At 43.9% G+C, this 17549-nt stretch overlaps 1 protein-coding gene across 1 annotated transcript in view; it reads left to right on the top strand.

Annotated features, from left to right (window-relative positions):
- The window catches only part of SND1 (staphylococcal nuclease and tudor domain containing 1), a 2099018-nt gene that overhangs the window by 457365 nt on the left and 1624104 nt on the right, over positions 1-17549 (top strand). Inside the window, exon 11 of the mRNA XM_086918876.1 lies at positions 7198-7287. Coding sequence (XP_086775002.1) covers positions 7198-7287 — 90 coding nt within the window. The remainder of the gene's footprint in view (positions 1-7197; positions 7288-17549) is intronic.

The following is a 17549-nucleotide window of genomic DNA, read 5'->3' as shown; positions in this document are numbered from 1 at the left end:
TTGCGAATATGAAGCAATTTTCTTTCTAGAAGGGTCCCTCTTGGACCCCAAGACTTTGGGGACATGGTGTTCCTACCCTTCCCTTTTCTCCCCCCCCGCCCCAATATATTATTTTTTTTGGCGGAGAAAGAAGGGGTGTCCTCTGCTGAAGCAAATTCCCGAGATAGCTGCCATCACTTCTTGGTTGAAGTGTTGGCATCCAATCAGTGCTACGTGTGTCACTGCACAAGCTTGGTATTATTCAGCAAGTAGTCTGATTGCCTCAACACTGTCCATATGCAACAAGAATCACTGATGCACTTTTTGGGGAAAATTTCATGAAGATTTGTCAACCTGCGTCAAAGATATAGGCATGTAGGCATGTGAAATGCTTTTGCTATTGAAACATGGTCCTAAATATAACTACCTACTAGCGGCTGTCAGTATATATATAGTGTATGTGTTTGTGTATGTATATATATATATATATATGTGTGTGTGTGTGTATATATATATATATATATATATATATATTTATACATATACATATACATATTTATATGTGTATAAGGGGCTGGCAGCAAATAAGTGCTAGTCTGCAGTCTTTTAAAAAGCATGGTCATGCTAGTGAGACTTTGGCGTTTTTTAAATTATTTTTTATTACTGATCAAAGGTGGAAAACAATGGTGCCTGCCTTATTTCAGGGCGCACAGATCAGTTAGCAGCAGCACATCGTTGTGCCTTTTTTTCCTATTTTAATTTTAGCCGAAGTAGTTGAGTGTTCACAGCCGGGCTTTGGACGTTGTTGTTGCCAGCTTAGCCGCTACACTGCATGGCCGCCTGTTAAAAGAACAAAATATTACTAAATGCAAATGTTTAACTTGTGAGAAGGCTATGTGTTGTCGAGCCCCTGCTTGCCGCACGAGCTTGTTTTTCCCCCTGGGGAAGGGGGTGGGGGCGGGGGCGGGGGCGGGGGCATCTGATCAGGAGCGGTATCCCTGCTACTGCCAGGCTGCAGTCCATTTTGCCTGCCCTGCTGCTTGGACCTATTTTCGGCTCATGCTGGAGTACATGAGCTGCAGGGCAGCTGTTGTCGCTGGTTGCATTTTTTGTGCATGCTGCAGGGCTGAATTTGGAGAAAAACAATCTTGCTTCGCTGAAAGGAAAACATTAAATCAAAGAAAGCTTTCCACAGTCTCGAGTGAAAAAAAGATAGTGCATACACACAAAACCAAGCAGACCTTTGAGTTTGAAATACAGATTTGTAGACGTCCTATACGCCATTCCCGTGGGTGGTATTCTTTGTTTGTTCCCATGAATGCTTCCCCACCGCTGACATTTTCTGAGAAATCCCTGCAGTGAACTTAGTAATGAGCTGTTTTTTTTTCACGCCACCGAAGAATCCCTCCCAGAATCCGTATTTCGTTTTTTCCTTGCCGGCCAAGATACGTCAATCCTATAGTTTAGTCACTTAATAGCCCTGGCGGCTGAGTTAGAGATTTTAGAAGGCCCGCGTCGGCACTTAGACAGAAGGCCACAACTGTCATTTGATTTCTAAGCACATTTGAAAAGTCTTGGGTACATTGCTATGTCAGGAATTCCTTTTAGTGTCCCCTACACCTGCTCTGGGGGACATTTTGGCTACTTTTGACCTTGGGGAATTTTACAGGGATTTATTTCTCTGTTGTACTCCGTGAGTGGAATTAAAGTCTTTTTTTCAACAAAAAGATTTCATTACCCCCCAGCCGAATATGAATGAGTATTTCATTGCTCCTTAACCATTTCATGAATTTCAAGTCGCAAAGTTTATCCACTCACACGATTAATGAGGAAACCCCATTGAACTGGGTACGTTGTAAGACTCGATTTCTATCAACCTGAATCGAAAACAACTGGACACAAGCATTTACAATGCTATAGATCTCGCAGTGACATGGTTTTGAGTTATTAGCATCGTAAATGACATTGTTTTTTATATTGGTGTTGTGTAAAAAATGTATTAAAATCATTGTAATGTGCAATTTCTGTTAGAAATTGCTCAGATATTGTATGAGGAGAGAGATGCCACGCACGTCTCGGCTGAGCACACGAGCCGCTCACACACTCTTCCCTACAGGTCATAACTAGGCATGCTTTGATAGCTGTAAATTCTGCCAACCAGTGCGTATGCCGTGAATAGGAACCGGTACATGATCAATGATCTTGTGCCCTGCACCATGAAGTCTGTTGGATGGCAACAGCAGAACGAGTTTAAGCTATTGGCATTGTACATGGCAATACCTTTGATTTATGTTTTAAAAAACCAACACGTAAATAAAAGGCATTGTTATTTACAATTAACTGAGATAAAAGTTGGCCTATGGCACTCCTTTTTATCGATTTTTATTTCGAATGAGAGAAATTATTTTGGATTCCTGATATTTAGTCCTTCTCTGGCGTGCTGCTAGGTAACTAAGGGCTGCCTGTCCCTAAAATTAAAATAATTTTATTTACAATGCCAACAGCTCAAACTTTCGCAAATGCAAGACCTACTGCATTGAAAATGCTTTCTGTGCAATAGTGCAATGTTAATTTATCATCTACCAAAGCTTCCATGAGGCAGCAGACACCACACATGTGCCATTCACAGACCTGGTCCCTGCCCGCGCCTTGGGTTTAAAGCATGGTTGAACCCATTTGTGAGGGGGACATCCTGATTGGCCGATTCACACCATCCAGCATCCAAAATGTGGGAGTAGGGAAGGAGTGTCACTGACTCCTCCCACTAACCGTGAATTTAAACCCTTACCCACTGAGGTGTTTAGGGGACAAATATCTCCTCTCTTTCCAACGCCATATTTGTTCCTATCAAAATATATATATGTTTGAACCCGTCCCCATCGGTGCATCCACAGCCCCTGCGATAAGAGGCTGCTCTCTCCTTGCCTTGCTCGCAGCCTCCCCTTCCTCAGGCTGCTCCTGCATGGTCGAGCCAAGGCTGGTAGGATGGGCCGTGGGTGGAGGATGGGGGCGCGGTGAGAGGGTACTTGACTGACTGGTGTGTGGGAAGGGGCAAAGACAGATTAAAACCCCCCTGATTGTATTCTATTTTCTAAACAATGGAACCAGGAAGGGGTTGGAGCGTGGGCAGAGGGGGCCAGGGGCATACGTCTCCCATCTGCAACCATATGGCTTGAAGTTATGCATGACCCTGGTTGGGGGGGGGGGGGGGGGGGGGGGGAGAGGAACCCGGGACAAAACGTTGCAAAAGCAGGGGGTGGAGAGCCCGGGAGGTAGGTTGAAGGAGGGCACTGGTGCGTGTTAAAGGGACCAATGTTTGTGTTTGTGAGGTGCAAGGACAGGGGATATGGGTGACTTCTGGGTGACCCGTGACTCAGTCTGGGGTGGATTTGAGGGATGGTCACTGTTTAGGGACATGGTTGATTTAATATGGTTTTAGGGAAAAGGTGATTGAGGCTGGGGGTAATGGGGAGGGTCATGGGATTTGGGATAGGGAGAAAAGTGTTGGCCAAAATGGGGAATGTTGCAGAGGTTAGGAGGGAAGTTGAACTGGTTCCATTCTGGAGCAATAGATGGAGAGCTGGGGGCCACTGGGATAATTGAAGGCCTGGTGCATGGAAGGCGCGAGCTGAGGCGGTGCCACGCCTGGACTCTATAGTACAGAGGTGAAGCATGGGGGACGGGGCAGGAAGTTCGTCACGATCGGCTGATTACAACGGCCCGCTATTTAATTCAATGGTTTCAGGGTAAACCCCTGCGCCCCCACCCCACCTCTTTCACTATACTCATTGGTAGCAAACACTGCCCAGTAGAAAGGAGGCTGTGCACGATAGGCTATGCACAATCCTAGCCAACGCCTTCATTTTGAAAGACATGGGAGAGGCATTAGAAGCTAGCGCTTGGACGCCATCCCAGTGCCTGACATTCCGCAGTGGGTAACTGGTGTGAGAATGAGCACTGGTCACAACCTTTACCTTCCACCGCAGAGAAGACCACGATCCTGTTACCACCGAACACCTCCTAGCTCTTAGAATGCATGTTGTGTACAGTGTGCGCTATACAAAAATGGTCGCTTCTCCATATGGCAGCTAGAGTAAACGCGCCATGTGCGCGCTGTGTTTATTCGGGGACAGGAGATGTGCACAGATTCGGAGTGTACGTTTCCTGTCCCCCTTCAGAGGAGACACCAGTGAGGAGACGCCATGTGCGTGCACATCGCCTGTCCGTGTGAGCACATGGATTGTCTCCCTTCGCACACCAAACCAACAATAGTCTCGCCAAGGCGAAGTAGCGCATGCGCTGCGTTCGCTAGGTGAGACCTAAAAAGACCTTCACTCTTGAGTCTCAATAGAGTACCTTTGCCAGGTGTTACTTTAGTTCTAAAAAGATGCTCTCAATGTCTGTGCAACGTACATAAATGTCGATATCCTACATCCTGTGAAAATATTAAGATTTCTATGGAGAGTAGGATCACAGTAAGTGCTCAGTAATCTAAACCAGGTGCTGTGGTCTGTTCATTGTAAACGCTATTGATGGATGCACCACAGTACCCGTAAAAATAAGTTCCAGTCTGTAGAGCTGGTAGTTATCCAATGAATGTGTATGTTTAATCGATCTGACATTTCTATGCACACAGTGCGTAATGTTTGTTCTCTTTACATGCAATGACTCACTTGTCATGCTTTCGGACTTTTTCCAGAGTTAAGGATGCAATTTAGAAGTGTCAACATTTTACTATGTTGAATACTTAGCCTCCACAGCCACCTTGACTCGAAGAGTAGCTTGGTTGCGCATTTAAGGCCTGACTCCTGAAAGTGATGTGAATGTAGAATGAGATCCAGTATAAAACAATTACTTCCCACTCCTAAAATGAGAAATGTCCAGTTTAAGTAATTACTAAAAAAGAAAACACGTTAATAAACCTATTGGGATTATAGTACTGTAAAATGAGTGACGTGAATCTCTTTAGCCCAAATAATTCAGAAGATATTAAAAAAAAATGTTTTGACGAAATTGTCCTTTTTTTATAGAATAGATTTAAAACTATTTTTATGGGGTGTGTTTTTTTATTTTTCTGGCAACAGTAGTCCTAGAAAACAATTGCTTGTGTCTGTTCGGGTTCAGCACCATGGTTAGCACCTTCACTGTACAGATTGCTAATAGTTAACAGTGAAGTATTTTGGGTGTATTTTGGAGAGAGATATGGCCGCGTAGGCCAAAGTTACAATTTAACATCGGATTGTAGGAAAGTTGGTTATTCTCAAATAAGTCTGCAACCTTTTCTTTATCCGAAACTAAGTACCCCTTTGTAATATTTGACTACACTAGGGTAGCAAGGCCGAGTGGTCTGAGACCTACTCAGGGGATATGCTTTGGGCTAGTTCCCAAGTCCTCAGGAATGCAGCAAACAACCAATAAGTCTGGCAATGCTTACTTTGTTGTTAAAACGAATAATATTTTATTGCGCACATACTGTTAAATGCTACATATTAATTATACAATAATATAATTCAACGGCGATTGAAAATACCACTGGTAACACTCTCCTAACAGTTCACACCACTAGCGAATCCTGAACCGTAAGTTCTGGATGTATCTCCAATATATATTGGCCACAATATCATTGAATGTAGTTATCAAAACACATCCCTACTGGCTTCATCGGGCTGTCACCACAGTAATAAAACCAGAAATGTCTTGATAAACCAATGTGATTCCATTAAAATCACTAAGGATACTACCCTTTCACAATTTCATTCATTAATGCCTGTAATAATTCACTGCACGGGGTAAAGTTGGGTTTGCTCCACCTGGTGCTCCCCAGCCACTAGGAATGGTTTCTTTAGGTCTTCTGGCATCTAACTTTTGCAGTTCTTGGAGTCTTTTTTTTATTTTTATTTTTTAAATGTTTTACTGCTTTCCCACTTCACACAGGGCCAGTCACCTGTCGTGGCTTCAGGCACTTCTCCCAGGCCTTCCTCCTCAGCAGCACTCAAAGGACACTAAGGGAGAGTGCCCTCCCTTCCTGGATTTTCCAGGTCCCACTGGCACCTTTGGACGCTTGTAGTGTATCTGGGTCAGCGGAAGTCAACCCCCTTCTTCTGAAGGACACTCTTCTACAGGACCAGTCCAAACAGGCTTATTCCTCTACTGTCCCTCACGGGGTGTAGGGGGCCAACACCACTGGCCCTGATGAAACGAAACCTAGTCCTTTGTGCCAACTGTAATTAGAAGTCCTTGAGCTAATCTTTGCAGTAGGGCTGATGTCTTCCTCTGGCGTAGCTTTACCTTTTTCTAGACTGTTCTAAACAAAAAGCTCCCCTTTGTGCAAGAGTTTTTAAGTTGGGTGGGAAGTTATAAAATGGAGGCAGTTTCCATAATCCTAGGGTGAATCATCAATGTACCCCTGTTCTGTACAGCGTTTAGGAAATTTCAAAGAAGGTGCCAGAACGTTGTCTCTTGGATGTTCTTCTCTAAGAGCCTAAGCAATTCCCCTCAGAAGCCCTTCCTGTGCTTGGCTGTAGACATTTGGCTACTGTCTATTTATGTGGTGTTGAGCCTTCCCCGTCCAGGTGCAGTGTGAAAAGTAATTGGCACTTGCAGATTCCATCCTCACCATATCTTTTCGCGCGAGCGGAGCTAATTACGGACTAATAGGCCTATTGTGTGGTAAGGCATGGATCCTCAGGCTGAGTTCCACTCAGTCACCAGTCCTTCAGCTTTTGGCGTCTTATTGGCTTCATTGCCACTCTACAGATTAGGTGTAATCTTTACTTTCTCCAGCAAACATAAAGTAATCTTTAAGCTGCAATTGTATACAGCTCAGAATGTGTTATTGAGTGGTGAAGGAGGCTGGAGGGTGCTGTATTCCTAAATGTGGTGCCTGCTGCTGACCTCAAGACAATTGAGGCCCTGTTGTGATCTTATTCCTAAAGGTAGGAGAATGGTCTGTGTTGTGACTGGGACTTGCTGGAGAAAACTGTTAAAAACCGATACCTTGGTGTCCTGGACCCTAAGAAAATTCAGCACAACATCTTAAATTATCTTTAATGTGGCCCACAGGGACCTAGGCGAGTGCTGTATATTTGTTGCATTTTAACTTTGTCTGCTTAGTACTGTGTATACATTTTCCCTCTTTAATCGACTGTCTTTAAGGCCAAAGCCTCTAGCGTTTCCTCTCCATTGGGCACTCACCTTCTCCTGTGCTTTCCTTTCCAGGACAAGAACAAGAAGCTGCGCCCCCTGTATGACATCCCTTACATGTTCGAGGCCAGAGAGTTCCTGAGGAAGAAGCTAATCGGCAAAAAGGTAAAAATAGAGATGCAAGCAGTGTACATGAACCGCAGCTTAGGCATGCCACTATGCCCCTCTGGGTGTCTTCACCGGTGATCCAATCACTGTTCCATACCCCAGAATGAATTGCTCCGATTATGCACCTTTCTGCATTGCTCTTATAACAGAATAACAGTTCTGTCAAAATAGTAACAAAGAATAAAGCAGTGATTGAAATGCTGTTCTTGGCATTTCTAGTTTTAGTAGTAATTAAACCTAGTCTTAGCAATAGTAGTAATATCATTAGTAACAATGTGAGTACTAATGACCATGATTAATATGTTGATAAATAGCAGTACCCTTATGGCCATTTTAGCTTCTGAGAACTGTAAACAGATTTTTGGGTTTTCACAAACAAGCAGTGTAACCCTAACGTGAGGCTCTGGCTTAAAAAAACAATTCAGAGAATCAATTTCAAATTTATCAGGGAAATAACTGCAATGGTGTGCATTGTATCTTTTTGTTTTTTTCAAGTTGTCATTTGTTTTCTATGTGGACCTTAATTACTTCAAATAAAATTGTACTTTTACATCTGTGATCTCACCTCATCCACCAAACTGCTAAGCGCTGCCTCCCATTACACACCTCGCTGGTCACACACAACATGGAAACTCTTCCCACATAGGATCACAAAACAGACAACCTTCAAACAATCACTGTACATGGCATACCTCACTGCCTTGGTAGGCAAGTGCTTCTGTGCTCCACATAGAGATAGTAATTTCTATGTAGAAGCTGCAGTACATGATCTTGCGAAACGTGGCAAAACTTTGTCCCTTGACTTCAAATTAATTGTCCTGGAAGTGTATCTGGAAGTGTACTTTACACTGGGCTAGGGTCATGTCAGTTGAGCCTCCCACCCTTGAATTTCTTTTAATAGGAGAGTGGTGACCCTCATCACGCTGCAACTCTGGGCAATAACTTGCTTAGTCTCCACAACGGCCCCCAGAACGCGAGGGATGCCTGGCCTGCACCATGGGGGTGCCCAGGAGTGGACACTTCACAGGGAAAGCCAGGAAGAGTTCCCTTGCAGTATTCGTACAAACGCCGGGAAACCCACTGCGGGTAGCTGTGCGCTATACAAGTACAAAAACATTTACATTTACATAGGGATTGTTCATTGAGGTGGAGCGAAGTAACCAGCAGGTCAACAAGCAGGATTAAAGCAAATGCCGAGGACCTATTGCACATGACAGAGTTGGGTGTATGAAAGGAGAGGGCAGCATCGATATCCAAAGGGTGGTATTTCCTGCTCTTCTAGCGCCACACGGACACACATTTTTATACTTTCCCTGTTTCGGTCGAAACCTACTGTGCTGTCTGGTTTGCTAAAAACATATTGAAGGCATTAAGAAAGCTAACATATGAATGCATTCTGCCTGTTGCTTACAGTGGCTTTCTGGTTTGTTACTCGCATTTTCTGGTTTTCTATTTGCTGGCTTTATTTGCTTTAGGCTGTCCAGCTTGAGTTTGTCCTACCCGTGGCCCAAATCCTGTTTACTGTATTTTTCCACAAATTCGTTTTCTGTAAACAGACCTGTAAAGCTGCTTACCTGGTCACATTTGCTGTGCATTCAAAGACAGAGGTCAAATGTCAATCTCTCTCTTCGGAGGGAGCTTAGTGTTTCCTTTTCTTTCTCTGACTTCAAAGTGAGAGAACTTATTTGACAATCCTGCTGAGTATCCATTTAAGAAGAGAGGGTGTAGAATGTTTTTTCTAGCACACAATAAAAAAATTAATTTTGCTGATGTTTCAGTGGAATTAGTACAAATGAACACTTTTTTGTAATTCTCAAGTGTGGTGGAAACAAATATTTGTTATGATCTAAACACATAAGTACACTAAGTGATATATGCACACATTGCCTGCAGTAAAACCGTATTTTGGTGCAAATGTAATCTTCATTTCAATTGAAAATGTGTTCTCTGTAATGGCAGTGCGTTACCACACCATGCATACTTCACACTCCCTTCCACTCTATGCCCCGCCACTCCATTCTACCAAACAACTCTACGACATTCCACTCCACGCCCCTTTGCTCCGCACCACCCATCTCCAATATATCCACTCAAATCTACCCCACTCTTGCACCAATCTTTCACTCCAAACTCTACTCCAGTCTTTCCATACCACATGCCACCCAAATCTACCGGAATCCTATCTAATCCAACCCACTCTCACCCCTATTCATTTATTCTTCCCTGTTCCACTCCAGTATACTCTACCCCACTCCGATCTACCTTACCTAACTCCTAACGAACCTACTCAATTCTCCCCACTCCTATCTACACCACCCTAACCCAATATATACCCCACACCACTATATTCAACTCCATTTCAATCTATCCCACTCCGGTCTCTCAGTCCAGTCGACCATACTCCACTCCAGTCTACCCCACTCCTCTCCACCCCTATCTACTTGACTTACTTAATTCTACCCCACTCCATTCTACCCCCAATCCACTGAAATCCATTATTTCTCAGGCTACCCCACTCCATTCCAATCTACCCAAATATATCCCGCTCCAGTATACTCCACTTCAGCGCTGGGACGCTTTTGGGCAGCCATGCGCTTTATAAATCAAATTTCATTTCACTACAATCTATCCAACTCCATTCTACCCCAGTCTACTTTACTCCACTATACCCCACTCCATTCAATCTACTTGAACCCTCTCCCCAATCTACCACCATTCCATTCTACCCTAAAATAGTCCACCCAATCTACCCTTCTCTTCCCCAATCTACCTCAATATATCCCACTCCACCTTACTCCAATCAACTTCTATCTACCCTGCTTCTATCTACCTCACTCCACCTCAGTCTACACCACTCCAATCTACCACGTTAATCTATTCAACTCCCCCCCCCCCCCACTCTAATCTACCCTACTCCACTGTACGCCAATCTACTCCTCTCTACCCTAATCTACCCATTTCTACTCCACTTTACGCCAGGGTACCCCATTCCACTCTACCCCAGTCTACCCAATGCCAATCTACCCCCACCACACTGCAGACCACTAACTTTTTGCCATGCTGAACAGCAGCCACACTGGTGTACATAATAGCCAGGTGATGCTTATTGGCTTTGCCAATGCTTGTTATCCCCTTGTGAGTATTTTCAGGAGATGACGAGACAAAGCAGTGATAAACCGGACAGTTATGGTTGATGTTAGTGATTAAGTTATGGATTGTTAATGTGTTTGGGTCAGGTGAATTAGCGCCAATTTCTGTCCAACCAAAAGAGAATAGTGCTGGCCAATTCAAACCAAGAGCATCTGCGCATTTTGCTCTTGTCTGATAAAATGCAAATAGTTCAAATGTACGTGTGATCAAAATAGCAACATTCGATAAAGTTATGGGTCACTTAGGCCTATGTAGTAGGTTGATTCAAATGATCAACGCGGTCTTCAGATGCATCCTGCCAAATCATCTCACTCTTCTGTCTTTCCCATCTAGGAACATTGAGCAGTAAGAACGCCTGTTCCTTTCAGCGGTTTGAGATGACCAAACTGCAGCTTTAAGTGCTGTATAAAAATGTACAATTCTCAAGGGTTATTAATGTAGATGTGTTTAGAGTTTGGATCCATTCAGATAGCTGTGGAAGTCTGTTTCCAATGGGCTCCAGGCTTGAAAATCTGCGTCTAAATTGTAAGCGCTGCCCAGTGGCTTTGCGGCACACACTAGACTAGGTGGAAGTCATCATCCTATGAGCCTGGTTGAGTGATCTGTAGATTGTGTATATCGTTTGTCAACACGCCTGTGTTACCTTCTTCAATAATTCCCTTTCTACCTTACTATCTTACTTATCTAACTGCATTCCACAGTAGTTATTTATCTGAAGATATTCATTGAAGCAAGCTCACTTTGATGCTCACCTTTAAATGCTTCACCTGATTCATATAGTGATTATTGTATGTTGTTGCAAGGGAGTGAGGGGCAGTTGTTGGTTGTGGGTAATTGAGTGAAAGCCACAATTTTCCATATATATTTTTTGGCACGTTCTTTTGGCTTGGCTGTTCTGAAGTCTAAAGCGATGCAAGGCCCACTGAGTTCTGATCGGCACATCCCGCTGTGCTTACAGATGAGACATCTGTCTGGTTTCCAGCTCCTTTGAAGTGTGGAGGTGTAGATTTGTAATGAAGCATCAATCTGGAGCTGCGTGCTTACACAGAGCAGCACTACCGACCTTGAAACCAAACTATTGGGACATCGCAGGCTGCTCATGTTGCCGGCAATCTTTTTTGTCTGGAGAAGAAATGTAACTTACTTTGTTGCTAGCTCCATGCTTCACGGGCACGACCTTTTTGCACATATCTGGGTACCAGAAGGAATATTTGAATGTTTTTTTCTTACATGTTTACACCTTGATTTCCTAACTGCCACAAACTTTAGTGCAGTATTATTAGAATCATTCATACTACCTGTGTAATTCTTATTTCATTTGACTCTTTTGGACAGAAAGAGCCTCTTTCATTCCGTGCAGGTCTTTATTTTTCAGGTTGAGTGCCACAGAATAAAGTGTGCGGTGCATGTGTGCTGTAGATACTTGCTTTGCATACTCCCATTTAGTGTTTGATCCGGATGTCTGCAAGTTGTTTTTCTATGAAGTCCTTTCCAATCACGAGGTAAGGTGACTCCTCCTTTCGGTTATAGTAGGCATGGGTATCGACTCTGTTGTCAGATTCTTTTCTGTCTGTCATCTGGTTCGGACGTGGTTTGTGGTGCTTCGGTTTGAGGCCGTTTTTCGGGATCCCTTCAGTGCACAACCCACTGTATCCTCACCGATATTGTTGCAATCGTGTTTCCCCATCCTCCAAGTGTCGAAAATCTGAAAGCATTCCTAGTTGGATCTTCTAAATTCCAACCTGCGCCCTTCAGACCTAGCCCGTTTCCTCTAACTTCCATTGGAGGGCTACATGTAAACTGCTGGTGGAATGGATTCAGTTCCAACACTGCCCTCTGTGCTGCTCTAAATATCTGCGCACCGACCTTCACAACATCTGCAACTTGTGCCTCTCTCCGGAGCACAAGGAAGAAGACTGACGCCTGTTGCTCATTTGGATTTAAAGAGACCGTGCAGGACCGTCTGGCTCGAAGGAGAGAAATGCAGCAGCAAAATATCGAAGACACATCCGATGTCTTTGGAAAAGCTATAGAACAGGAAGACGAAGTGGCTATCTCCGTATGGGACTCAGCTTCTGAAGTGGAGATCGAACTGGAGTCCCAGGATGTCCCAGCCGGTCAAGGTGCTGTGAGTACCAAAAACCCTTTTCTCACAAAGCCCTCTTCCACCAAACGAAACGCTTCTGGGCCACCACTGCCATCCGGCCATGGTAGGACCCGAGACTGCTTTGAAAATCCTGCCTTCAGCCTCAGCACCAAAAGCACAAGTCAAGCCTTCCGGCTCAAGTCGAGATACATTTTCGGCACCTAAAACTTCGGTTCCGAAGGATAAAAAGAAAAATCTGTCTCGGTACCAAAAATGTTGGTACCGAAACAGAAAGATGCTTCTCCGGATCCAATTCTGGAAACCATGCAAGAAAAGCTGGATCCAAAACAAAAGAAAACTAATATCAATCCAAACACAGGACATATTTCAACCAAACCTGTGATTTTATCATCCTCCAAAAGGAAGATTCTTAGCTTGCAGGACACAGGATATATTTTCTTTAAAAAAAGATAAAGGACATGGCTACTAGCCCTCATCACCCCATTTCTTATGCTCCTCCACCATCTTCACCAGCACCTTTAGTACAAAATTCAGACCCTTCCATACTTGCACAATTGGGGGTTTCCACAGATAAATCTCTTCGCAACAGCAGAGAACTCAAAGTGCCCAAATTTTGCCTTCAGGTTCCCACACCCTAGATCCAAAGGTAATGCCCTATGGATGAATTGATTCAGGATATTTGCCTACTCTTTTCTGAATCTCCTTCTTCCATTTCTGTTTCGGAAGATCAGGTAAACCTCTCTAACCCTTATTCTAGTGGTTCCCACATGGGCTTGTCAACCATGGTTCACCAAACTACAAGAACTCAGTAGTTCCACATCAGAAGCTTTGCTTCAACTCAAACCTTCTCACTCAGAACCATGGAGAAATGAGACCTCCAAACCCCAAGGAGCTGAACCTAGCGATTTGGCTCCTGAAGTCATAGAATTTGAATACCTAAATCTACCACCAGATTGCATGTTACTTCTTAAAGAGGCAAGGAAACCTACCACTAGAGCATGCTATGCAGCCTAGTGCAAAAGGTTTTTTATATATTGTAATAACCAAACAATTGACCCACTAGATGCTTCGATACAGCAAATAATTTGTTATCTATTATATCTACAATGTGAAGGCTTATTCCTATTCAGAGTACCATTAATTAAAACCTTTATGGAAGGCCTTAAGAGTGATACCACCTAAAGTTCCACCTGCATATTGAACCTTCATATTTTTTTAACAATACTTATAGGTCCACCTTTCGAACCAGTGCATAATAGCCCACTGCAATTTTTCTTTGAAGGCTGTTTTCTTGATTATCGTTTCACTAAGACTTGTCAGTGAGCTTCGTGCACTAACCTTGGAAGAACCATTCTTCCAACTCCATAAAGACAGAGTAGTTCTTCGCACCAACACAATTTCTTCCAAAAGTAGTCTCTGCTTTTCGTAATAACCAATCAGTTGTTACCTGTTTTCTTCCCTCAACATAATTTTGGAGCAGAAAGAGCTTGTTACAGGACAAGACAAGGGACTACGTAGTGGTTGTTTAGACAATATGTTTTATATACAGCAAAACCGTTTTATATACAGCAAAACAGTGGATCTCTAGGAGGGCAATAACCCAGGAGGTCTTCCTTCCTTTTGATCCTGATTTTTTTTTTTTTTCTCTGTACCGCTCCTCTCCTTCATCGTTACCCTTGGCCTTGTGGGGCGCTCTGCTGTAGTCGTCGGCCCTTATGGTCTTCTTCTATACCAACGCACCCTCAGGATAACCAAGAAAGGAAACTCTGTTAACATCTAGGCCTAAGGCCACAAGTGTTAGTTCAATCACCAAAGCACCCTGGGCCGTGTTTCTATGAGAAGGCGGGATGTGGGCTCCCTGGGCTTAAGTGACCACCTAGAACAGCGCTATGCGAGTTCAGAATAAGGGGAATGATGGGCTTAACATAACCGGACGGTTTCCTCCCTCTTGGCTCTGAGACCACACACTTCCTCCACTCCTGGTTTGACCTTCACCCTGGTGGACTCGAACACAGCAAAAGAAATATAACTAAATGAATCAATAAAAGGTTCACGAGTGTGATCCTATCTCCTTATCCCGGAACACAAGAAGGGATACTACTCCCAAGGTCCCACCTAGGTCGTCTACAAACCTGTGAGGTATGCGTTAAAAACCAGCCACTCACGCAACGACCAATTGCCCAGGTTGTTTGCCTGATGCCGTGGCCCGGTAACGGGGCCACAGCTGCCTTTTCAGTTTGGCCTTTCCCTCTGGTGGCTGATACGCTGCTGTTTCGCCTCTCCTCACGTCCTGTCGGAGTCTTGTCGTCTGTTGTTTTGTCCTTGCTCCAGACTCTCCGCTCTGAATTCTGCTCTCCACACACCACCGAGCCGATGACTATGTTCCTCCTCTGCTCTCTCCTCAGGTACTTCAGGACCCGGAAGTGTCAGTCGGCCACACCCCATTGAGGTAGTCTACCAGCTCCTCCTGGTACCCCCACGGCACCCGGAGTCCTCCGGGGTGGCCCTGTCACAGAGCTCTGCATAAATTAGATGTAAAAAGACTATTATTTTATTATATTGATAGAACAGAAGATTTTCACAAAACTTTGTTGCCTTTGCTCCCCACCCAAAGGGAAACCTATCCCTAACTCTGGAATTTTTGGATGAATTGTAAAATGTATCCAAACATGCTATATTAGAGCCATAAGAACGGTCTATACCTCCTAGAGCACATTCTACTCGTACTAAAGGAGCAACTAAGCCTTTTTATGTATCATTCCCTTAGCTGACATTATTGTGTGGATGAATTAGCACATCAACAAGCTAATGTAGGACAGGCAGTCCTAAGATCACTTTTTTAAACAACTGCAACGCCCGCTGGTTAGCCACCGCTTTGGGAAAGTACTGCTATACAGTGTATGCAAAGCATGTATATCTACAGCACACATTCCTCGAACTGACTGTTACTGACCCTGTAAGCATCTGCTCTGGGCATGTGGGGCAGTAGCTTCACATGCGCTCTCTCTCCCTGGGCACCTATGGAAGTTGCAGTTATTATTCTCATTGTGCACGCATGGACCTCTCTGTACTAACTTACTCCATTCTCACCCTCTTGCCGGAAACTTATCTAACAATGGAGTCCATGCCCATGTGCGCTATCACTGAAAGGAGGAGTCCCCTTACCTTGTGACGGGAAAAGACTTCTTCAAAGAAAAATAACTTGCAAACATCCGGACCCAATACTAGATAGCAGGAGTATGCAAAGCATGTGAATCTACAGCAGTACATGCCAAGAACAGATCCTTACAGGGTAACCTAAACCGATTCTCCTACGTGTGACTATGCATGCCTCTTGAGTGTGAACATAACACATTTATATTTGTGCATTAAATGGACAGGGTCTTAAGCCTTACATTGGTATTCAAGTCATATCTCTAGAATAAACCCATTAAATGTAACCTGATGAGTTCAAGAAATGTTGGTACATCTAGAGGAATCCGCAGACACAAATGTTTTGTGATCCCTGCTATTGATGGTTGCCACTTTAAGAAGGCACTCAAGTGACTGATAACACAATACAAGATTTAATCCCAGAAAAGTGTATATCTAAACATTTACACTGAAGAAAAGGGCGGGAAATACTGTGCAGCAGATGAGTACTTCAGCCTTCTCATGTTAACTTAGGGTTCATAGTTGATCAAAGGGTTATAGCAGAGAGCAGATGCCTTGAGATGATGAAGGTGCTGTCTCACTTCTTGCAAATCTTCCTCATTGGTTTACACGCTCAAAGCCTTCATGGCCGTAGCAACAGCACCTTCATTCTGTGCGTGCTTGCTTGATGGTAAGATAGTTTCAGTCCATGGTCAGGGCAGAGGAATACATCACGGGTGTTTTCTTGTAGCTCAATTTACTAAAAGCCATCATTCGGACCTGGACCCTGGGATGAGCATCGCCCCTTGAATTCTGTTCACGACTGCCAATTGGACTGTAGCACTCGGTGCTTTTTAGTGAGTAGGGTTTTCAAAGTCTCTGCGAAGCATGGTGACTGGTGATGGTGGCAGTCTGATCTGTCCATCTGATTTTTTTTTTTTCCCCCTCACATTTTTGTGGGAAATTACTTGCTTACTTCAGCATGATTAAATTATATGACTGAGGTCGTCAATCATTAAATGTATCCCTATGTAAAATCCATGTCAAGACTTTCCACTTTCACGATAGGATCAGTGGTTCCATTGTAGTGGGACTCCATTACAAGACGGTTAAGCCTGGTCAGTTCTAATTCTAACGGGTGCATGGTCTCTGCCTCTTTCTTCTCGATAAAACCAGGCATTTGCCAGCACTTAAGACTTGCTGTGCTGGAAGGTGGCTACACGTGACATATGTTGCCTTCCTACTCCTGGCTTCTGTTTTCTGTTCACGTGTATTCCTGGGTCTAGTAGTGACATGCACCTATAACAAATCTGAGAGATTATTTACATTGCACAGAAGACAGTTTCAACTTTCTCTTGCTTGAGATCCGGGCGCTAATACGGATTCAAAGGGTGATCCCTGCATTTCAAGCAAAAGGCACTCTATTGCACTCTGCTGGAAGGGGATGGAAGCGTGCTGGCCAACAGTCTTCAGGTCCTGCAGGAGTGTGTAAGTGACCTATCGATTGTCAAATGTACATGCTGCAGCATAAGTGCATGATGAATAATTGTATGCCATCCAGCCGTTCCCAGAGTAGCCGAATACTTGAGAATCTGGGGTGGGCCTCGGTTTCAGTGACTAGTTAGCTCAACCTTATCAAAGAATGAGAATTCAGTTTCTGCCCCAGTCAGTATCTGATAGAATAATAAGAAACGCCAAAGCACATCAGACCACACATTTGTGTTTTTCATTGGCTGTTTGAACATGATGCAAAGAAAGCCTTTCTATTGTGTTAGGTTAAGGATTCTAAATTGAAGTGTGCTGTGGAAGTCCACATTGTTTCATTAGTAGATGGACTGTAGTAATGTACTAAAACCTCTGGGGATTATAA

The sequence above is a fragment of the Lissotriton vulgaris genome, chromosome 1_1 (genome assembly GCF_964263255.1).
Source record: "Lissotriton vulgaris chromosome 1_1, aLisVul1.2, whole genome shotgun sequence".
NCBI lineage: Eukaryota > Metazoa > Chordata > Amphibia > Caudata > Salamandridae > Lissotriton > Lissotriton vulgaris.
This window is presented reverse-complemented; position numbering and strand designations above follow the sequence as displayed.